This window comes from Erithacus rubecula, assembly GCF_903797595.1.
Source record: "Erithacus rubecula genome assembly, chromosome: 17".
In the NCBI taxonomy this organism is placed as follows: domain Eukaryota; kingdom Metazoa; phylum Chordata; class Aves; order Passeriformes; family Muscicapidae; genus Erithacus; species Erithacus rubecula.
This window is the reverse complement of record NC_136669.1, coordinates 5,529,430-5,551,176: the sequence shown is the minus strand read 5'-3', so window position 1 is coordinate 5,551,176 and position 21,747 is coordinate 5,529,430. Positions and strand designations below refer to the sequence as shown.

Here is a 21,747-nt window from a genome sequence, read left to right as displayed (position 1 = left end):
GAGGTGGGGTCAGCACCTCGTTGCCTTTTGCATCACAACCTGCAGAGTGTCTCCCACAGCCCCGAGGCTGGGCCAGCAAGAGGGACTGGATCGAACCACAGCGAGGCCCTGATTAGGTGATTTAATTAGAGGATGATGCATTTATCTTTCATCACGGTGGAGCCGTGGAGAAGAGTAGTTCTTGTGCCCTGATGGCTCTTTCTGAGGAACACCCATGAAATCCCTGGTGGCACTTTGTCTCTTGGCCACCAGTGGTTGTATTCTTGCAGATCTGTGATGGGAAGGTGAGGGGACAGTCCTTGGTGGCTCTTCTTGATGTCCAGAACAGACTGAGATTCAGGAAAACAAATCTCAGTGAGCACCCCAGCATGCTGTGGCTGCTGGGGGAAGGAGCTGGTCCAGGGCTTGCTTGTCCACCTGTGGGTCAGAGCATCCCCAGCCTGGCATCCTTGGGGACACACGTGCTTAGGAGAAAGAGAGAAAGGTCACAGGGCTGTGGCTGGTTCCATCTCCTCCCCTTCTCCTTTCCTTTCTTTTCCTCCTGCTTCCTCTCCTTTCCTCTCCTTCCTCCTGCTGTTCTCTCCCAGTCTGCCATGCACTGGGGTCGGTGCTGTTGGTTATTAGGGGTACAGTGTGCTTCAGTAGCCCACGTGCAAACATCAGGACCGTGTTGCAGAACCTCTGAGCCTTCCAAACCCAGCACACTCGAGCAGCCGACGTCTGTGAGCAACCCAGGACCTCTCCTCCTCTTCCTCACATCAGCCTGTCCAGGATGATGCACAACGAAGAGCAAAGATTGTTTTGAGAAGGAGGATAAATGGAAGGGAAAAAGGCACGTGAGAAGGATGGCAAGGTAGGGAGAGGCTTTTCCTGAGGCTGGGCGGGGGCACAGGGTAGGAGCTGCTCACCCATAACGGGAGCAGGAACCTCAGGAAAGTCCCTGGCGGATGCAGCCTCAGTTGTGGTGATGGAAGGACTTGTGGTGGCCACGTGAATACCACGGGCATTTGTCACAGCTCTGCAGAGCTCAGACAGAGAGCTGGCTGTGGAAAATAGCTGGTTTTGGTGTGCTCAGGCTGTGAAGAGGTGAAGGATCTCTGCCACAGATCTCGCTGGGAGGCAATCCCAGGCTTTTGACTAATTCCTGTGTAGTTAGAGAGACAATGCCATGAATGCTGGAGAAAGGGACTCTTGGGAAAGTCTGGATCATGCTCCATAGCTGCAGGCTAGCATCCTTCCAGGGAACTGGCCTGCTGTGAGAAAGGGGCTCAGCTGGGCTTGAGATGTCCAGGAGCACATGTCCCACTGACCTGCTGGCAGGTGTGACCCTGCTGCTGGCAGGTGTGACACTCCTGGCCTGTCCCCAGCAGCTGGAGCATCCCCACACCCACAGCAGGGTCAGTGGGTTGCACGTACCAGAGATTTCCTCCTGGTGGGAGATGCCTGAGCACACGGATGTGGGAGGAGCCCAGTCATTATCATTTTATCCTTTCCATTAGAGTCCACAGGGGGATTAACACTGGGGGTGCTCTGCTGTGATTTCTCAGGTCACCCATGCTGGTGCCTGGTAAAATCACACCAGTGCTGCTCTAGATGCTGAAAATTGGGGTGACCAGGCTGGCACCTCCTCCTGATCCAGGCTTCTGATCTTTTTCCTGGTGAAACATCTTTGCCCCTGAACTCTGTAGGAGCTGCACTTGATAGAAAGAGCAGAAAAATAACTGAGCTATAAATAACACATTCAAAACCAGGCAGGGACCTGCAAGAAGCAAGGATGGCGTGTGTCTCTGTGATGTGGGCTTGGAGAAATGATTTTGCCACCAGCAGATGGTAAATGGTTTCCCTTTGTGCTGGGGGTAGTTCAGGGTGGAGGAGATTAAGTCCATGAAACCAGTGATTTGATGACAAAGTTTTGTCTTTTGCATCCTTGATGACAAGCTCCTGTAGGGACTCTGGGACAGTTTTCCTTCTGGTCAATGTTAATGAGGGCTGTGCTGGAGGCCTGGGGCAGCTGTTCTGAACCTGACTGTCTGCCAGTGCCCTGACCTGCTCCCCAGGTTGGGCTGCCGTGGCACTCCCAGGAGATGTCACACAGCAGACATCAAGGGATGTCCCCAGGGATGTCCCCAGCAGGAGCAGCAGCTCTGGGCTCAGCAGGAGAGGGAGGAGCAGCAGTGTGGGGGGAACCAGAGCCCCAACCCCATCCCTGCCTCAGTTTCCCCACTTGCAAGGTGGGAGCAGGAGCAACCTTACCTGAATCCAATGAGTTGGGGTGAAGTTCTGGGACAACATAAAACACAAGGTCCTCAGCCCTGCTGTCCTGTGCCAGGACTCCTGCTCTTCAGCACACCAGGAGTCAGTTTTGGACCCAGCAGGTTGGAGAGAAGGACAAACCCCAGCACTTTCACAGTTGTGGTGGGAAAGGGTGCAGCAGCATTGCAGGATTACACAGCTGCCAGCCACATCCTTAGCACCTGCTGCCTCAGTTTCCCCATCTGCAGCATTCCATGGGCATCAGGCTGTGGGGTGGGGTGATGCACATCCTGCAGCAACCTCCACACACGGCCTGGAGGTGGTTTCTGGGTTGGAAGGTGACCTCTTCCCTTAGCAGCAGGGAGACTCTTTTTTCCTGAATTAGATGGTGCTTTGGAGGCTTTCCAGACCTGCATCATTCTGCCTGGTAGTGCTGAGCTTGCTCTGGAGTTGGGGCTGCAGCTGTGGGAATCTGCTGTCACCTCGTGTGTCCCCAGCCAGGAACAGCTGGATCAGCCCAGCTGAGCCACGTGCTCTGGCAGCTGTGGATGGGACATTTTGGGGCTCCTCTGTGTGTGCAAGGAGTCCCTGCACGTTACAGAGCTGGAGGTGAGGGAGTTCCCAGTTCTGTCCTGATCAGGAATGCTCAGGTTGTCTTTCCAGCCCTCCCCTGCCAGCCCCAGCCTGGCTGTGGGTTATCAGCACCACACAAGCACCAGGTGTTGGTGCAGCCAGGATGGGATTGCAAAGCCACCTGCAGATGGTGACAGTGACAGCAGGAGTGCTACCCACCTACATCCAGAAGTGATTTGTGGTTCCCAGTCCATTCCAGGGGATTGAGGAGCACTGGGAGCTGCCACACAGCCTTGGCCACATCTCCTGCAGTTTCTGCCCACTCCAGGCTGCCCTGAGCAGCCCTGCCCTGGGCAAACATGACAAGGGCATCCTTGTCAGCCATGCCACCCTGGGCCTGAACGTCCTCCACAAACAATCAACATCCAAGAGATTTGCCAGAGTCAGGACATTTTTAGAAAGGCTAATTAAAGCCCATTTTCACCCTGTGCCTCTCGCTGTGCAAAAGCATTTAGCAGTGACCTCAGAGTGAGTGAATTTGCACTTGAGCTTTCTGTTTCACCTCTAAAAAATGGGATTGCTCCATAAACTCGTTAGTGAAAGTAACTCCTGATTCCTTGGCTCCTGACCAGGATGGGCCTGGCCAAGTCCTGCTTGGGCTCTGCTCTCTTCCCATTGCATTTTGCCCGGGTAAGGGAGACCTCTTGGTACACACCATGGAGAAATACAGAGCCTCTCCAGGCTGCGTTTTCAGTGACAAATCCATCCAGGGGTAACTGCGCTGGTGCCAAGCTGCTTGGCTGAGCTTGGTGTTTTGGGTCACACACGGGAAATGACCCTCCCTTGATGTGCCATTTGGAGGCGCCAGCATCTCCAAATCTCTCACCTCGCCCTTTCTCTTCCCGCCCAGCTGTGCTTCATGAGCAGCTCCCGCACCATGTTCTACGGGCCGTCCTCGGCCGCGGCGCCGCCGTCCAAGGGCCGCCTGAAGCGCCAGAGCCGCCTGTTCTCGCAGGTGCTGTACCGCACGCTCAGCTACAAGGACCGCGCCTCCGCCTGCCCCGCGCCCGCCCAGGACGACCCCGCCGAGCTCTCCACGCAGCTCTCGGCCCCCGGCATCCTCAAAATCTTCGGGGGCAACATCTGCGCGGGCACCAACTACAAGAGCGTGCTGGTGACGGGCAGCTCGGGGGCGCGGGAGCTGGTGAAGGAGGCGCTGGAGCGCTACGGGCTGAGCCAGCTCAGCGCCGCGCAGTACGCGCTCTGCGATGTCATCGGCCGCTTCCAGGGCCCCGAGAAGCAGTGGCACACCGAGGGGCTCAGGGTGCTGGGCGACCACGAGAAGCCGCTGCTCATCCAGGACCTCTGGAAGCCCAGGGAGGGCTTCTCGCGGCGGCTGGAGCTGCGCAGGAGGGCGGAGGTGGAGGAGATGGCGGCCAGGGATGTGGACACCACCACTGCAGGTCAGAGCGGGCGTGGGCGCACCCCCAGCAGCCTCTCACACTCTCAGCTTTCACCGGTTTGGGTGCAGGGGTGGTTGTCTTGGTGGTCTTGGTTTGCCTGCCAATAAAGGCAGAAGCTTCACTTTGAAATGGAGAATGTAAACCTCCTTCCTCCAAATTATTATTATGGTTTTGAAATTGAGGGGCTCTCAAGCAAAGATATGGGAATGAGGAATAACAGTTCTTTACTAGGAAAATTAAAATAGAAATGCAGCATTACGAACAACAATCCCAACCCTGACGGAGTCAGAATACAACCTGACACCCACCAGTCAGTCAGGGTGGTGGCAGCAGTCCCATTCAATGGTGGCTGCATCCTCCTGCAGTGGCAGATGTGGGTTCAGCTGGAGCAGTGCTCCTGGAGAAGGTGCAGTTTTCCTCTGAAGGTCCAGTGATGATGTGGAAAAGGTCCAGTTTTCCTCTGGAGTCCAGTGGAAAGACCATAACTTGCTGTCCAAAATCTCAGTTTTTTATCTAGGTAGGAAAGTTTTGGCTCCTCCCCCTGGCTGAGCATCTCCCAATGGGATGATGTAATTTTATCAGTCACTGTGACTCAATGGCCCATCAGCAGATGATATCTTCCTGAAGGGAAGATGGGTTGTGGAAAAGATAAAGATGATTGCCCCAGCTGGTTTAAAGATGGCCCATTAACAGATAATATGTGCCATGGAGATAAGGGTCACTGCCCCACCCAGCTTCAACAGATGGTGATAGAATACACATTTCTGGCCACATCCTATATTGTAACCCAGGACAGTGGTGCAAGTGGGAGAGTGACCACATTTTATCTGCAGAGCTGCTGTGTTGAGGCAGGACTCGGCACCCTCCTGCATCAGTTTGGTATCTGGGTATCAAATATTTACCCCAGCCAGTTTAGGGGTTAATAACAAACTCTGCTCATGGCTGAGCAGAGGCCAGAGCATCAGTGCTTCCTGCTCTTCCCATCAGTGAGCCAGCACCATGGCATCCCCAGCTTGTGCCTACTCCCCCCATCCCCATCTCCCTCTGGGCATCCCCCAGGCCCAACACCCCGGGCAAATCTGCTGGAGCAATTAAGGAAAATGAAAAGCTAATGAAAAGAGAACAATGTAGGGCAGGAGAGCCCCTGCAGCAGTTTCTGGTGGAGGCCAGGGCTGGCAGGAGGAGATAAGTGCATCATTAGGAACCAGCAGGTTCATAAATGACCCCAGCACACACTAATGAAGCTTTTCTCCTCCCACCCTCAGATAAAAGCCTTGTGAGCATGAGGGCAGAAATGTTTAAAATCAGATTTTTACTTGCACGATGTGCTGGCTGGGTCAGACCTGCTGACAGAGGGGTCTGTACCAGGCTCCAGAGGTGTCAGCCACAGCATTTTTCTGGGATGGGCCCCAAGTGGGTCCTCACATGTGTAGGAAAGGGCTGTTACTGTCAGAATTAAACTGATGATGATGCAGGTCTACTCTGTGTGCTTGGCAAAGAAGAGCCAAGTTTCTGCTCCACCAGCAGCAGAACAAATGGTCCAACCTGTCCCATGCCAGGGGGGACACTGCTCCTCTCCCACCCATCCCTACAAAGGCTGGAAGGAGCCCAGGCACAGGAGCACCATGGAGCTGGCCTGGGACTGGCACCCTTGGGGTATTTCTGATGGAGGAGCAGTTCCTGATGGCGTCCTGTGCTCTGGATCTGGAAATAAGCCCATTATGCTTTCGTTATCACTTCATTTGTTTCAGCACTCCTGGGTGGAGCTGTGGAAATTCCCCATTTTTTAACCTTTGGGCATTTTCCATAGCTGACCAAGCTCTTCCAAGACAGAAGCTACACCCAGGCTACAGTCAGGCTGTTTGCTCTGCAGACTACACATCCCACTGTTGTCTTACCTGGTAAAATCTCACTCCTGCAGCCCTTTCTTTTGGTGGCACCAGGGGCTGTGTCACCAGTCCCACCCTGTGCTGTAGGGCTGGCACCACCCTTGCTGCCTCATCTGCAAACTGCCAGGAATGAATGTGAGTCATACAGCCTGTGACCCAGCACCCCAAAAAGCCACAAAACTCCTGGTGTAGGGGGTGTTGACCATGAGGGCCCTCCAGCAGGGTCACCCTTGTCACCAGGCTCAGGCTGAGCAGCAGCTGCCTGCTGAGGCACTGGCATGGAAAACACAACATCTGTGCAAAAATAAAGAGACTTTAAGCTTGCAGCTCCCTCAGAGAAAAGCAGAGGGATGCTCAAATCATCCTCAGGACATACCTGCAGGCCCTTCCCCAAAGAGGGCATTGCTGGGGCAGCAGGACTGGGATAACTGGGACCACTGGGGTCATGCAGGTGCACCCCTGGCTGGAGGAAAGGCTCCACGTCCATCCCTGACCTGTTAGCAAATAGCTTAAGAGTTTTATCTGCTCAGTTTCCCATTATCCTAATTAGTTTATTAGCTGCTTCCCCCTGGGGAGGACAGTGCTGGCTCCTCATGCCACTAATTATCAGCACAGGTAGAGCCTCTCTGCAGTAAATGAGGCAGCCCCTCTCTGCCTGCTACCCCCAGCCCTGCTCCTTTTGGGGAGCACAGAGGCAGCAGTTATGGAGATGTAGGGAAAACATCCACAAACTGGAGGGAAGTGCAGCACTTGTCATCTCAGTGTCATTCCCTTTTCCAAAATATTCCCATTTTGTACCAGGTCCTGTCCTAACTGGAGCTTTCCCAAGAGGCTGAAGGCTGAACTGCACACACAGCTCCAGAAACTTGGGATTTAAGCCTATTATTCTAAAAGATGCTCTAGCAAGTGCCTTTGAGGATCTGGCTTTGATATACCTTAGCACAACTGCATCCAGGGAAGATTCCCTGCAGTCTGCAGAGCAATTACATTAGCAAGGACTAGCCTGGTCTTAGTCCCTCCTGGGTACATTCAAAGCATTTCTTCTTTCCTGGGGCCCAGGAGTTATTTGTTGATTTATTTCTCAGCCAGGAAAAGTGAACCTCTTTCCTCAGCTGAAAAAGAGGCAGATGCCAGCCAAGATCCCAGGCACCACAACTCAGCTTTCCCTCTGGGTTGTAGGATGGATTTAGAGGCAGCAGCTTGGTGGGGTCTGGTGGTTGCTGCCCTGTGTTATGATGTGATTAGTGACAGATGCACCTGCCTGAATTGAGGTGCAAACAAGACAAATGCTGCAGTAAATAATACAGATTTTATTAGCAATGAATGTGAGGTAGAGAGAAAGAAAGAGAAAAGAGTGGGGACAGAGAAGGAGAGAGCACTCTTGTTTTGAGCTGGTGGTTTCTTGGGTTGGTGATTGTGAATCTCCCCCTGCCAAAATTGCCTCTTACCCAGTCAGAGCTGATTCAGCACAATTCCTGAATTGCTTCTATTAGTTTCTTCCTTATCTTGGGAGTTCTGCCAAATGTCCTTGTGGCCTGTAAATTTGGTATTCTTTGTGCCCACTATCAGTGGTATATCCTTTTTCCCAAGCCTTATTAACCTCCCCCCAGGCCTGAGATAATTGGATTATGTCCAGCCCTAAACTTTTAACAAGGCCTAACACCCCAACAGTAGTACCTCTTTCTACAGTCCAAGTCCTGGCTGTCCAGGGAGAGATGTAATATTTGGGGGTGCTCTTTAACTCCTTACACACTGTCCCCAACCCAGTCTCCATGTGGATGCAGCAGCCACTTGCTCTGCCCTGGTCACACTGCACTGGAGATGTTCAGACTGAGTTTTGAGTGGGATAACCTGCACATGCTTGAGAGGACAAAACAGTACCAAAGGATGAAAAAAACCTAACCCAGTTTTATGGAGGGACTTTGTTATGCTCAGGAAAAGAGCTGTGTTTATCTTTCCAGCACAGCCCCGGGGTTAGTGGGAGCCTGTGACAGGGGCTCTATCGCCAGTGAAAAAGCAGCTTTTTCCTACACAAAATAAATACAGAAGCTTCCTTTCCCCTCGATAAGGGGCTGGTGATGGGCTGCCTCTGCAGGCAGTGTGACCCCAGTCCCACTGAGCTCCAGCAGCAGCTGCTCCTCCCCAGGATCCAGACCCACTCCTCCCTGCTCCCACAGCCTGGGATCTGCATTGTCCCCGCTGTCCTTCATCCCTCTGGCCCATTTCCACGATGTGGGTTGGGGACAGGGCTCCTGGGGGGAGCTGAGGCATCCTGCAGACACGTTTGGGGTGGCCTTTGGCATCTCCAGCAGTGTGGTTTGGGTGGGCTGGTTGTTCTCCCTGGAAGTCACATCCATGCCCAGGATGGGGATGGGAGCGGGGCCAATTGCCTTTTTAAGAAGGACACGGGGCAGGGGACCTTTGGGGTGGCTTGACTGTGCCTTGCCCTAATCCCAAGGCATGTAAACAGCAGGGGCTATTTTCTCCCTGTCCCACCCCCCTCCCCATCCCCATCTCTTTAATTTTCCCAGCGAAGGAGCACTCCATTTTAAACAAACAAACAAAAAAATGTATTTCAGAACCAGCAGCCCATTCCTCACCAAATAAGGCAGATGATTTTTTTCTTTTTTTTGGGTTTGAGCTTGTGAGTGTCCCTTTAAGCAGCCCTGGGCACAGGCTCTCTGCTCTGCCGTCCCCAAATCCTGCCGGCTGTCCCCAGATCTCGCTGTCCAAAGCCCGGTCAGCCGAGCCGGGAGCGGGGCTCTGCCTCTGGTGCTGCACCGACAATGCTGCACTGCTGCTCCTGCAAGAAAATCCTTTAGGTTTTTCCCTCTCTTCGTCCTCCCTGAATGCCAGGGAGCTGCTCCCAGGAGGCTGCCCAGCTCAGGTACGAGCATCACCCCTCGGACACACAACTTCTATTTCTGCTGCAGAGCTCAAGCCACGCTTGCAGCACGGAGGGACCCCCCGGGTCTGGGGGTGCCGTGTTAGGGGCTGCTTCTGCAGCTTGGCCAGGCCTGTTTATTCACTCCAGCTCCTGTTTGTCTCACGGACAGACAGCTCTGCCCGAACTGATGCTTGGGAGAAGTTAATTACAGCTTGTTCCTGCTGCAGCCGGGCTCCACTGCAGCTCCCATGCCTGGCTGATGCTCCGGGGAATTGGGGGGGTCCCTGCATTTCCCACTTGCTGCTGCGACCGAGTGCCGAAGGGCTGAAAGCCGAATCCGGGCTCTTTTTTTTTTCTTTTTAGCACAGATTGAGTGCAATTCCTTTTCAGCAGGGATTTCCTCTCCCCACAGCCCGGGGGCAGGTGGGGGATGCTATGGACCGGCTGCTCTGCATTCTTTGAGGTTTGGGGGCCAGGGAAGGGCTGGGACACCCCCCTTTTTTTAGCGGTGGCATTAGGACACTAAACTCTCCGCGCCGGCGTCACCTTTCGGGGAGGGCAAAGGAGCAGGGACATGCCTGGGAGGGTTCCGGCTGCTCCATCCCCGCTCCGAGCCGCAGCATCCCTCCGTGCGCGGGGTGCTGCGGCGGGGCTGGGGGGCTCCGGGGTGCACCGGGGGGGCTGAACGCGGCTCTGTCTCCCCCTCCATCCCCGCAGGCATCAACGCCCAGGCGCGGAAGCTGCAGCGGCACCGGGCGCGGGGGGCCCGGCGGGCGGCGGGCGCGGAGCGGCGCGGGCAAACCCCGGCCCTGCGGCGGAGCCTCAGCGAAACCAGCCTGGGGACCCCGGCACGGCGGGCAGCGAGCGGGGCCGGGGCCGGCAGCGGGGCCGGCGGCGGGGCCCGGCTCCAGCGGCACTGCTCCACCCTGCCCGGCAGCCCGGCGGCGGCGCGGAGCGGCGGCAGCAGCATGCGGTACTCCCTCTACCAGTCCCCGCACCTCCTGCTCCTGCAGGGCTACAGCCAGCAGCATGTAAGCACCGCGCCGCCTCCTGCGCACCCCCCGCTTCTCTCCCACCCCACAAAGCCCCCAGAGGGGAGCGGGGCCGCTTGCATGGCCGGAGCTGCTGGGGTCGGGGGAGGCGGTGGTGGTGGTGCGGAGGAGCATCCTTTAGGAAACGGGCTTGGGACTTGCAGCCTTGTCCTCAAGTCTGTCCCCAGCCTGTCCCCGGGTGCGGAGGACACGGAGGCAGCGGCCGTGATCCCCTGCAATGCCCCAGAGGGATGCGAGGTGATCCCCGAGCAGCATCCTTGCCCCGGCCCAAGGCAGCGCTGGTTCTGCGGGTGGTGCCCGAGCTGCCCCGTCCCCTGTGCGGCTGCTTCTTTAGCGGCAGATGGAATCAGAGGCTGCAAGGAGAGCAGTGCCTTTGCTGGAGGCACTTGGAGAACGGCAAAGGACAGGATCGGCTCTTACAATTAATGGCTACTTCGTGCCCGTTGAATATCCGGCTGTCCCAAGTTTTTGGCAGGGTGACACCGGCACTGCAGCCATCCCGTTAGTGCTGCTGGGGAAACTGAGGCACGGGGTGGTGTGCGGGCAGGCTGCAAGGAAAGGCAGGGCCGGGGGTGGATGCTCTGACCGGGGTCCCACTGTCCCTCTGGGCAGGGGATGCAAGCGTCGCTGCAGTCTGGGGGGAGAAGGTGGGAAGGAAAAGTAGCTGCGGAAGGGATGAGGGGCAGAGGTGGAAACAGGGCTCCTTCTGCCCAAAGCAGCCCCATTTACTCCATGCCCAAAGTCATTGTACCCATTTATTGTCGTGCCCAAGGCAGGGATCGCTGCTGTCCTGCTTGGCAGCGAGGAGAGTAAAAAAACAACTGTTTTTGTCATGCGAAGGTGCATGGGGACAGCTGGGGACAGCGGGAGGCTGCAGCACTCACCGCACAGCAGGGAGGAGGGTCCCTTCTCCCCCCTCCCCGGCTCATGCTGCGTCTCCCGGCTTGGCAGGACAGCTTGGTTTACCTGCTGAACCGCGAGCAGCACACGGTGGGCCAGAGGACGCAGGCGAGCAAGCCCAGCATCAGCCTGTCAGCCCCCGACATCCTGCCCCTGCACTGCACCATCAGGAAGCTGCGCCCTTCCCGGCACCGCTCGGAGGAGAAGCTGGTGCTGGAGCCCATCGCCGGCGCCGGCATCTCCGTCAACTTCGCCGAGGTGGCGCGGACGGTGGTGCTGCGCCACGGGGACCTGCTGTCCCTCGGCCTCTACTACCTGCTGCTCTACAAGGACCCCATGAAGGCGCAGCCGCTGCCGGCGCAGACCCTGCTGAGGCTGCGGGCCCTGCAGCCCGAGGGGCCGCAGGTGTGCGGGGCGTGCGGCAGCCTGCTGAAGGACAAGGAGCCCCCACCCATAAAACGCGGCCCCTCGCCCGCCGGCGGCCCCAGGACGCCCCGCAGGAGGCTGCAGCTGGAGTTCGAGCCCGCGGCCGAGGATGTGCTGCTGCGGCGCATCATGACCCTGATCGAGCCCGGCGGGGACGACCACAAGCTGACACCCGCCTTCCTGCTCTGCCTCTGCATCCAGCACTCGGCCACCAACTTTGAGCCGGGAGACTTCGGGCAGCTGCTGCTCAAAGCGGCCAAAATGATCCAGAGGACGGTGTGGGTCAGTCAGCGGTGGGGAGGGGTGTGTGTGGGGTGGGGTGTTGCTCAGCCCCTCCCTGGGGGTTTCTCAGCCTGGTCTCTGGTGGCAGTGATGCTGCTGGGGGTGATGCTCGTGCACCATGGCACTGGTTTTCACTGTGCTTTCCCCTTCTCTCCCTGCACAGGAGCGGACACGGGAGCTGGCTGAAAAGCAATCCCAGCAGTAAGTGTGACCCTCCTTGTTTCATCCCAAAACTGGGAGAATTCAGCCTGGTTCATCCTCCATGAGTGAGGGAAGTCTGTGGCTGGTAAAACCACACTCCCAGCCTGTCAGCAGTGATGCATGATGAGTTTTCCTGCTAAATCCCACGCATTCTGCTCTCTGGTCTCTTAACCACAGTGCCTGCACAGAATGTGAGGGTTTGGAAAAGCTTGGGAGGGAATAGGGCCTGCAGCAGCTCTGGGGTTTTTCTCTGATCCAACACCTGGCCAAGGCTTTGCACTTGTGGCTTCAGCCCTGAGTGATGCAGGAGGAATTTCCCTTATGTGTGAGCCTGACTTTCCTCATGCTGGAGACCCCTCAGTGGAGCTGAGATGGAGCTGGCACTGGGTGTGTGAGTCCAGGGGTGGTGGCCCAGGGTGTCCCAGTGCTGGGAGCACCATTCTGGGACAATCACAGTGGTGCAAGGAGCTGTCTTCCCAGCTATTTCCAAAATCTCATCTCTAAACCAGTGTCTGGAGAAACTGCTGGTGCTTGCTGTGAGCTCCCCTTTAGGATAAACTTCAAGGATGCTTCCCAGGTCCTTCCTATAGCAGGAAAAAGCAGTTTAGCAGTTGAGACATTTCTCAGATGCTTTTTATTTTATTTTTGCACAGCCCAGGGCGGGTGAGCTGGGTTTAACTGTCCAGAGCTGGCATAGGCAGCACATACCTCTGGGGAAGGGCTGCTCTTCAGCCATGAGTATTTAGTGCAGTTCATCTGTATTAAGGGAAGCCTCCCCCACAAATGCCAAGTTGGCCTTGGGCAGCCTGGTTCCCACAGGGTCCCCTTTGCCACCCCACAGAGCAGAAACCACTGAATTTTTCCTTATAAAGGGCATTTCTAAGGGAAGTTCTGGGCTTGGGAGTGGGAGGATGTGAAAGCTCTCTGGCATTGCCCCAGGCTGGCTGTTTTCTCCCCAAAAGCCTGAGTGGGGATGCTGAGGAGCAGCAGGTGTAACAGCTGCTGTGTCTCCCCAGCCAGGACCCTGCCACCCTGTCCCGCTTCACCATCACAGACCTTCTCCCAGACCTGCAGCACATCATCTTCTGGATGGCCAATGCCATCGAGATCCTCTACTTTGTGCAGCAGAAATCACCCACCTACATCCAGAGCATGGAGGAAGAGCTGGACATCAAAGGTAAGCCTGGATGCAGCATCCTGCCTGTTTTTCCAGCTAAAGCAACTCTGCTCTGCTAATCCCCAGTCACAGGTGGTGGTCAGTGCCCTGGAGATGCTCCATTAACCCTCCATAATCCTCAGCAGCAGGGATATCTCTGTGCTGTGGGCTGGGGAAATCTGTGGGAGGAGCAGCCACACATCCTGCCGTGGTGCTGCCCAGCTCCAGAATCAGGCTGTGTTGTGTTCACACACAGGTATCCCCTGCCACCACAGCAGCTTGTGGTTAATGCCCTGGGGAACTTTCTTCACCTTGGATTTGCAGGTAGCCCTGCAGAACTGCTCACTGCTGTGCCTGTGTTAATGCCTGCAAAAGGGAAAAAAAAAAAAAAAAGGTGTTAAACCAGCCTCAGAAACTTTCTGGTCTGTGCAAACAGTTAAAATGTTCTTAGGCCAGGCAGGTGCTGGAAGGAAGGTGCAACCCTGAGCTGCCAGCAGTGATGGGAGCTGTGGGGGATGGCAGGTGGGAACATCCGTGGGGATGATACAAACCTGGAAATCCTAATAACCCACACCCTGGGAGTTTGGGGGCCCTGCTGCTGCAGGTTTGCTCCCCCATCCTCCTCTCTCCCTGCAGGCTCCAAGGAGTCTCTGTTCTCCTCGACCATCACGGCCAGCGAGGAGGCGATGACGGTGCTGGAGGAGGTGATCATGTACACCTTCCAGCAGTGTGTCTACTACATCTCCAAGGTACAGCGCCACACGGGGCCAGCACGAGCATCCCCAGGGCTGTGCAGGAGGGGTTTTTTCAAAGCTTTCACTCCTTGGCAGTTGCACCAGGCTGAGGTGTTTTCCTTCGGGCTGAAGTGCCCCGATTTTTGGTCGCAGCCCAGGAAAAGTATTGAATTACTGCGGCGTGTTTCCTGGTCTGCAGTGCAGCGGCTCGGGGGAGGTGTCTGGGGAGGGCAGCTTGGCTCGGCATAATGGTGTGATTCAGGGCGTGATGGAAAGGGGCCCCTGGCCCGTTGGGCCGGGCGGCAGCGGGAACAGAGCGGGCAGTGTGCGGCACAGAAAGGCTCCCTGTGCAGAGCTGCTCCCGGCCACAGCGCTCGGGGACACGGGGCTGCTCCTGCAGCGCTCCGAGCAGCGCCCTCCTCCCTGCGCCCTCCTCCCCTCCCCTCTGCCCCGGCAGAAGGGGGTGCAAGGCACTGCTCTCCCGTTTAACCAACAGGGAGAATCGTCCCCATCCATGCTGATTTTTCTTTCGCTCTCTTGCCCAACTGACTGGTTGCTGCCCTGGTTCACATCAGGTTTTGCAGATTTTAGCTGGCTTCACGCACATCTCTTCTAACTGCTAAAAGTGGCCAACATGTTAGTTTTTATAATTTTTTAAGCTTTTGCACAACACTGGAGCCCATGGAGGCAGGGGGTGAATGGGAGCAGCCCCTTGCTGGAGTGGCACTGGCGGGGTTTGCTTGACTTGAGGAGGTGAAGGAAAGGCTTGGCTCGTACAAAAATAGAAAAACCCAGCAAGCTGTGTCTGCTGTGAACTTGCTGCTGTCCCTGCAGTGTCTGTACGTGTCGCTGCCTGCCCTGCTGGAGTGCAACCCCTTCCAGAGCGAGTGCCGGGAGGGCTGGCGGGGCACGCCGCCGCTGCCTGAGGAGCTCCGCAGGGTCGTGCTCATCTACCAGGCTGTGCTGGACCTGCTCCACCAGTACGAAGTGCACCCCGAGATCACCTCCCAGATGTTCGCCTACCTCTTCTTCTTCTCCAACACCCTGCTCTTCAACCAGCTCCTGGATAAGGGTCAGTCCTCCTTGAACTGGGTGGCACACAGGGGACTGAGTTATTGGGATGCCCTCCAGTCCATCCCAGTGCCACCTTAAGGGGTATGGAAGGAGAGGGCTGGAGATGGGCAGGTCTAGCATTGTTACAGGGAGGCCAAGCACAGACCCAGCTGGTGGCTCCTGGGTCCCCATTTCCAAGAGAGGCTAAACCCCACAAGGATGCCATCCCCATTCTACTGCCCCTTCCAGTCTGAGCAGAGGAGGCTGAGGGCAGTTAATAGGGGCAGCTCATTAATAAACTACATTAGCCTGAGGTGCTCATTAGCTCTCATTAACACAGCTGCCCTGTTGTAAGTGCCAGGCAAGGCCTAGCCACCACCAGAAATCATAGCCACAGGATGTTGGGGACATTAACCCGGGTCAGGGGCTGGAGGACAAAGGGGCTGTTCCCTGATATGGCTGATGGATGCTTTGCCTCCCCAGGCTCCTCTCTGGGCTGCTTCCACTGGTCTCAGGGGGTGAAGCTGCGGGCCAGCGTGCGGCTGCTCCTGGACTGGCTGTGCAGTGCTGGCTTCGAGCAGCTCTCCCAGCAGTTCTTCTCCAAACTCGCCAGCGTGGCCAACCTGCTGGCCATGCCTGGCTCCCAGCTGGTGCAGGTGAGGGATGCCCAGCCCAGGGCTCGTGGCATTGGGATGGGCCTGGCAGGAGAGCACCTGCTTGGTGTCTAAGGGTTCCTTTTGCAACCTGCCACCAGCTGCCCTTTCCTAGGGTCTGTGGGTGGGCAGTACCCAGGAGAGGATGTTCTGGTTCTCTCCATCTTGCCCAGCCTCTCCCTCCTGTGTCCTTTGCAAGCTCCTGCTCCTCAGAGGAAGCAGTTTCTCACCTCTGCCATTGCCTCTGCTGTGTCTCCTCACACAGATGACCTGGCCATCCCTGCGAGCCGAGTTCCCAGCGCTGAGCCCTGCACAGCTGCACCGGGTGCTGAGCCAGTGCCAGGCAGTGATGGACGTGGGCTGCATCTCAGCATGGCAGCCCAGTGAGGAGGAGAGCCCAGCCACCTTCCAGCCTGGTGAGTCCTGTCAGCCTGCTCCAGTCACATACAAACCACACAGGTAATTCCCTTCCCCTTCCTGGGTGTCCTATGATTGGTAATAACCTGTCCTTCAGCAATTGGTAATAACCATAGTCCCAAAATTCAGATACTGCAAAGGATGCAAAGTGCACGAGGCTTTTTCTGCTGTCCCAAGTGAGGGATGCTGCTGGCTCAAACTCACTGATCCCAGCTGGGGCACTGCACATGTATGAGAGTTGGGAGGCAGAAATGGGGTGTAGCCCAGCCAGTGCTAACCTCCATCCCTCTGCCTTTCAGATGAGATGCTGGAGTCCTTCGACAACCACCCACCCATCATCCTGCCCAGCGGGGGCTTCAAAGTGGACCTGGAGGTGGAGACGTTGGATGACAACATCTACAGACACCTGCTGTACATCCGCCACTTCCTCTGGAGCCTGCAGAGCAGGAGCCCCCACAGCAGCGAGGGGCTGGGCTCAGCACTCCCAAAGGTAGCCTGTATCCCACGGGGGGTTGTTCCTCTCCTGGCTGGGCAGGAGGGTCTTGGGTCCCTCTGCAGGTCCCTCCAAGCCCAGTGCTGAGGGCTTGCTACCCTGGCCTGCAGCCTGGAGCTGTGGTAGTGCTCTCTTGGAGAGCTTCTGTAAGGATTAGTGCTGCTAATCCCCCAGCATGGGGGGCACGGGAAGGTGAGCTGGAAGGACAGGCTCTGCCCAGCAATCTTGTTAGCAGGCAGGAAGGGGAGATGTCTGTGGGCAGTGCTCCCCTTCCCCCTGTGTGTTCCCTTTCCTCCCTGCACTGCACTCTGCCCGTCCAGGAGCCAGGCTTGCAGGAAAGCTCTAATTAGCTAATGCCTGTAAAGCACAGGGAGGGTGATACGTGCTGTGGGTGCTAAGCTCAGCTGCCATGTGGAGGATGTCCCTCCAGCAGGTCCCCTTCTCCTGTCCCATCCTGTCCCCATTCCCTGCATCACTCACAGGCACTGCTGCCAGCTACTGTCACCCCAGGGCCACATTGCCCAGCCCTTGGGGCACAGGAGCAGCTGTGCTACCCCAGCATCCCCTTCCCTTGGGATCCCCCAGCAAGGACATGACCAGGAGTCCCCTCCTGGCTGGCTGGAATCATCCCCAGCACAGCCCTGGCCACCAAACTGGGGTGTGGGAGCTGTGCTGGGAAGCCAGGACAAGCCTGGCAGTGTCTGAATTGCCATGGCTTGGGATGGATCTGGCAGGCAGGAGAGCACCAGGGGGGTGGGGTGCAGGTAGGGGGTGAAAAGCACACGCAGAGGTCCCACAGCATTTTCATCCTCCTTAAGAAAGAGGCATGCACGACGCCGGAGGTGCTGGAGGTGAGCGAGGGCCCAGCTCTGGGGAGCACCATAGCCCAGGAGGATTACTGCTCCCTGGGCGGCTGTGCCGAGCCAGAGGGCAACCCCCAGCTCTGCCTGGCCACCAGCGAGCCCCCCGCCGGCGAGCCACAGCTCCAGGAGAAGCTGAAGCAGCTGCAGCTGGGCAGGAGCCCGGTGCCCAAGGCTGGCACGGCGCCCACGGACTCGTCCTGCCTGCTCACCCCTCCCACCACCCCGCTCAACTTCGACTCCGGCGGCCCCGAGTCCCCGCAGGGCACGGGCAAGGCGCTGCAGGAGCCGCGCAGGAGCGGCACAAACGGCACCAAGGGCAGCACCCCCGAAGGTACCGGGAGCTGGCGGTGCCCGCGGCTCTGGGGTCGGGCGCGGGCGCTGCCAGGGCCGTAAGCCGCTCTCTCCGCCGCCAGGCTGCTCGCCGACCCCCTATGACTACCCCACGCCGGAATCCTCCAGCCGCAGCTCTGCCACCGACGACTTCTGCTACGTGTTCGTGGTGGAGCTGGAGAGGGGACCCATCGGGCTGGGGATGGGGCTGATCGACGGCGTGGTGAGTTCTCAGCTGTCCCCGCACACACCTGGGTTACACCCCGAGAAAAGCCGGCGAAGAAGCCGATGGCTTCCCACGGGAGCCAGGCTCCTTCTGCTGGGGACAAGGAGGCACTGAGGGATCTCTCAGTGGATCTCTACTCGTAGGTCACTGTGCTGTGCATGCAAAGTCCACAGCTGTCCTGCAGCTGGGAAGAGCAAACAGGCTCAGCTCTCTTGTGGAAGGAAAATGACTCAGCCGAGGTCTTTCCTCCACCCTTCAGCGGTGGCAGGAGAAGCAGAAAGGAGCAGGGAGGTGTCAAAACAGCTCCTCCTCTGCATAGGGAGGAATTGTGGGGTGGATCATTTTTTTAAATGGCCTTTCACAGTAGGAAACAGAGCATCACCGAGCCCTGGGACAGTGTGAGCAGTGCTCCCATCCCAACATGGCTGCAGGTTAACAATGCTTTTCTCTTAATTAAATTGAACAGAAACAGATTGCTCCCACCTCTCTGTATATAAATAGATATAAAACTAAAGGACAACATTTCCTTCCTGTTACTGTTAGCACCATCCCCATCATGTTCCCAAGCATCTCCAAGATCCCTTTTGCCCTCAGGCTTGGTTGTGAGCCCCGGGGCAGAGTTATGCTGCCTCGGGAGCTCAGCCTTTAGGGACCACAAACCTGTGTGTCCCTTTTTTGGCCCCAGCACACCCCTCTGTGCTCCCCGGGGATCTACATCCGCACGCTGATCGAGGACAGCCCCGCGGCTGCCGACGGCCGGCTCTCCATCGGGGACCGCATCCTGGCTGTCAACGGCACCAGCCTCATCGGGGCAGACTACCAGAGGTGAGCCACTCACCAGGGCCTGGGCTGCTACCAGCACTGCAGGACTCTGCCAGGTCCAGCTTTCTGGCTGTTTTGCTCTGAGAGTTGCCAGTGCTGCAGGAGCAGGAGTGACCTGCACAGGACACCAGAGAGGGGGAAAGGCTGTGGGTTTGGAAGAGGGATTATGAAACAGCAACTGGGGAGTCTATATGGGAAATAAATGAAAGCTCCAGAGGTGGGTCTCAGTAATGCACAACTGCTCCAGCCCCATCCCACCCCAAGTTTCCTGTTGAAGTTGGTGGGATGGGGCAGCTCAGAGGCAGAGCCCAGGTGCTCATAGCACAGAGCAGCTTTGGGCTTGTTTGCCCTTGTCCTGGCACCATGAACCTGGAGGCCAAACCCTCCATAAAGCTACGGGCAGGAGAGAAACAGCCCCTGCTTGTTTGGCAAAAGGGGGGTGTTTTGTGAATGTCCATGGCTTGGCAGGCTCCTGAGGGAGCTGGAACTCACCTCTGTCCCTGTTGCTGCTCCCTGCAGTGCCGTGGACCTCATCCGCTCCGGAGGGAAAAAGCTGCGGTTTCTGGTTGCCAAGTCGGACATTGAAATAGCCAAAAAAATCAGTTCCAGCTCCTCTTCCTCTTAGTCCTTGTGGTACAAGGATCCTTCTGCAGCAGCTTGTGGCTACAGCTCTGGTCAAGGCTGACCTCAGGGAGCCTGGAGTGCAAGAGGGAGGATCAGGACTCCACACCAGCCCTCCATGTGCTTTTGGACACTTTGCCCCTGCACTGCAGCAGATGGAAGGACACACGAGGATGGTGCATGCATCTCCCACTGCCCTGGCTGGGAGCATCATTCCTCATCCATTGTCCAGCCTCACCTCATACCCAGTGTTGTCCTTCTCAGGAGCTCTCCTGTTCCTTTGTCCCCTCTGGCAGGGGGAGGAAAGGGAATGCTGCACCATGGGGACTTGTAGGCAGGCTCCTCTGTTCCTCTAAGCTGGCAGCCCTGTGTGATATTTTATGCTGGCAGGCAGAAGGCTTGAAATACCTTTGAGTTTTGAAGAGAACATGTGGGGCAGGCCTGGGCTTCACTGTGGCAGTGGCCACCTGAGGTGCTGGCACGTCAGGCTGGAAAAGTGTGCCCTGCTCTGGGAGTGGTGAGGGCAGCACAAGCACCCAGGAGTGGGATTCCACAAAGGATGCATCGCCAGGAGTTAATTCCCCTGGTGCCATACACTAGCTCAGGTGCCTTTCTGCTGCTGGGCTGCAGCCCTGCCTCAGGATGGGAAGCAACTACAGCAAAGGGCTGTCACCACCAGCAGTTCCTGAGTCCTGGGAAGAGCTCCCTGAAGAGGAGGACTCCCTTGCCCTTGCTCTGCAGATTTACTGCCCAGCTTTGGCACCATGATCCCAGCTGAACTGATGTTCCACCAGGACTGATGGCAGGATGTTCCCACACAGGATTGGTGCCACCAGGAGCCTGAGTGAGCCCAGCAGCACTTGTCACTGCAGCCAGCAGCCCAGGCAGACAAATGACAGCTCGGCACCGTGTCCTGCTGCTCCCCCTGCAGCCCATTGCAAGGCCACCCTGCTCGGAGCATCTCCCAGGTGTGTGCTGCTGAAATGCCGACAGGTGATGATGGACAGCACAGACTTCCTTTGGGAGGATTTACCAACAGCTGCTGCCTGCTGCTGAGCCGGGTGTCAGCTCCATCGTGTGGCTGCCCTGGGCTCTGCACTCCCGGCCTCCTGCCCGCCGAGTCCTCCTTCTCCTTTTAGCACCGTTAACGGGATAAACCCGACCTGATTTCCACATATAGACAGATACTGAGACCTAGTTTAGCTGAACCCTATTAAAACAGGCTGCAGCAAAGCCCTGCATCACACCTGCACGGCCCAGGCTCTGGCAGTGGATCAGGTACTCACATGGCATCTCACAACAGCAGCACTCCCAGGATTGTAATGCTAAAACAGGGTTGGCTTTAATTCCGCCTCGCTGCTGCAGTTTTGGCTCCTGTGCTTAGTCTTACACGTTGCAGGAGGGAGATGTCAAAACACTCCATGCAAAGGAAATGCTCCACTACTGGATTTCAATGCAGCCTGGCCTGCTTTTCTAGGCAAGATGGACCAGACACCTTCTCTGAGACACGAGTGCCTTGCTGCTCTGCTGGGCCATGCTCACAGCCCTGGTGTGGGATGCTGCCCCAGCAGGGACTGGGAGCAGTGCATCCTCCTGCCACTGACTGAGCTCTACCAGGCAGGTGAGCAAAGGCTCAGGGCTCCTGGTGATTCACTTCACTTCCAGTCAAGTAGGTATGCTGGCCTGTCATCCTCCACAGAACTTGAAATGGGTTGCCTAAAGCCCCTGGGCAAACTGCATGCACTCCTTACACCCCTCTATCCCGGAGCCAGTGCTTGGGAGGAGGCTTGGTCTGCATTAGACAGTGCTGGAGCTGCATCCTGGCACTTTCCAGCAGTACCAGTGCAACTCCCTGAGAACCCCTGGAGCTGAAAAACAGCCCCAGGGCCGTGTGTCGCTCACAGTGCAGTCAGGTATTGAAACAGACTGTAAATAAACCCTGCTATTTACTAGTGTGCATGAGGGCTGGCTTCTCCCAGGAGGAGGAGGGGGATGGATTGACTTCCCTGTGTTAATATGTACAGCTGAGATGTGTATAAAGCTCTGGTGCAGATACTGAGCACAGCATGGCGCCTGTTGGACACGGTGGATGTTAAGAAATGCTCTGTGTCAACAATAAACTGGATCAATAATCTCCCTAAGCCCTGCTCTGGTAGCTGTCTCTTGGATCTCTGTGTTCTCTCCAGTGATGAGACAGAAGAGTGGTGAGGGCTCCCAGATGTGATGGACCCACTCCTGCTTCCTCCAACTCACACAGGCCTTTGCCTGATCTGCTGCAAGAAAAGGCAAGAAAAGCAGCACATGCAGGTGTAGTGAGAGCAAAGGGGAGGAGAAAAAAGGCAGAGAAAGGGAGGGAAGAAGTACATCTCCAAAGGGACAGGGTGTGCTGGCAGGATATTAATGCACCATTCACTCTCCTGCATTCAATTTAATGTTCACGTAAATCCACCAGG

General features: G+C 56.8%; 1 protein-coding gene across 2 annotated transcripts; it reads left to right on the top strand.

Moving 5' to 3' along the window:
• The first annotated feature begins 280 nt into the window (after positions 1-280).
• RADIL (Rap associating with DIL domain) lies at positions 281-21,683 on the top strand. 2 transcript variants are annotated; one of them, XM_079320282.1, is made up of 15 exons: positions 281-853; positions 3,737-4,289; positions 9,783-10,096; positions 11,069-11,719; positions 11,889-11,926; positions 12,943-13,103; positions 13,719-13,831; positions 14,651-14,888; positions 15,353-15,525; positions 15,788-15,938; positions 16,239-16,429; positions 17,251-17,626; positions 17,709-17,848; positions 18,537-18,676; positions 19,193-21,683. In XM_079320282.1, exons 1-15 carry the CDS (start codon positions 818-820, stop codon positions 19,296-19,298), a joined length of 3,381 nt encoding a protein of 1,126 aa, XP_079176408.1. In that variant the 5' UTR covers positions 281-817; the 3' UTR covers positions 19,299-21,683. The 2 variants fall into 2 exon arrangements, with proteins under 2 accessions (XP_079176408.1, XP_079176407.1); XM_079320281.1 differs by having other exon boundaries at positions 282-853; positions 11,069-11,725.
• The last annotated feature ends 64 nt before the right edge of the window (positions 21,684-21,747 follow it).

Bases quoted from the DNA above. Each gene is read 5' to 3' on its own strand.
- RADIL (XM_079320281.1), top strand. From the start codon at position 818: ATGGAAGGGAAAAAGGCACGTGAGAAGGATGGCAAG. The intron at 13,104-13,718 runs GTAAGCCTGGAT...CTCTCCCTGCAG, and splicing joins GGAAGAGCTGGACATCAAAG to GCTCCAAGGAGTCTCTGTTC. The intron at 18,677-19,192 runs GTGAGCCACTCA...TGCTCCCTGCAG, and splicing joins ATCGGGGCAGACTACCAGAG to TGCCGTGGACCTCATCCGCT.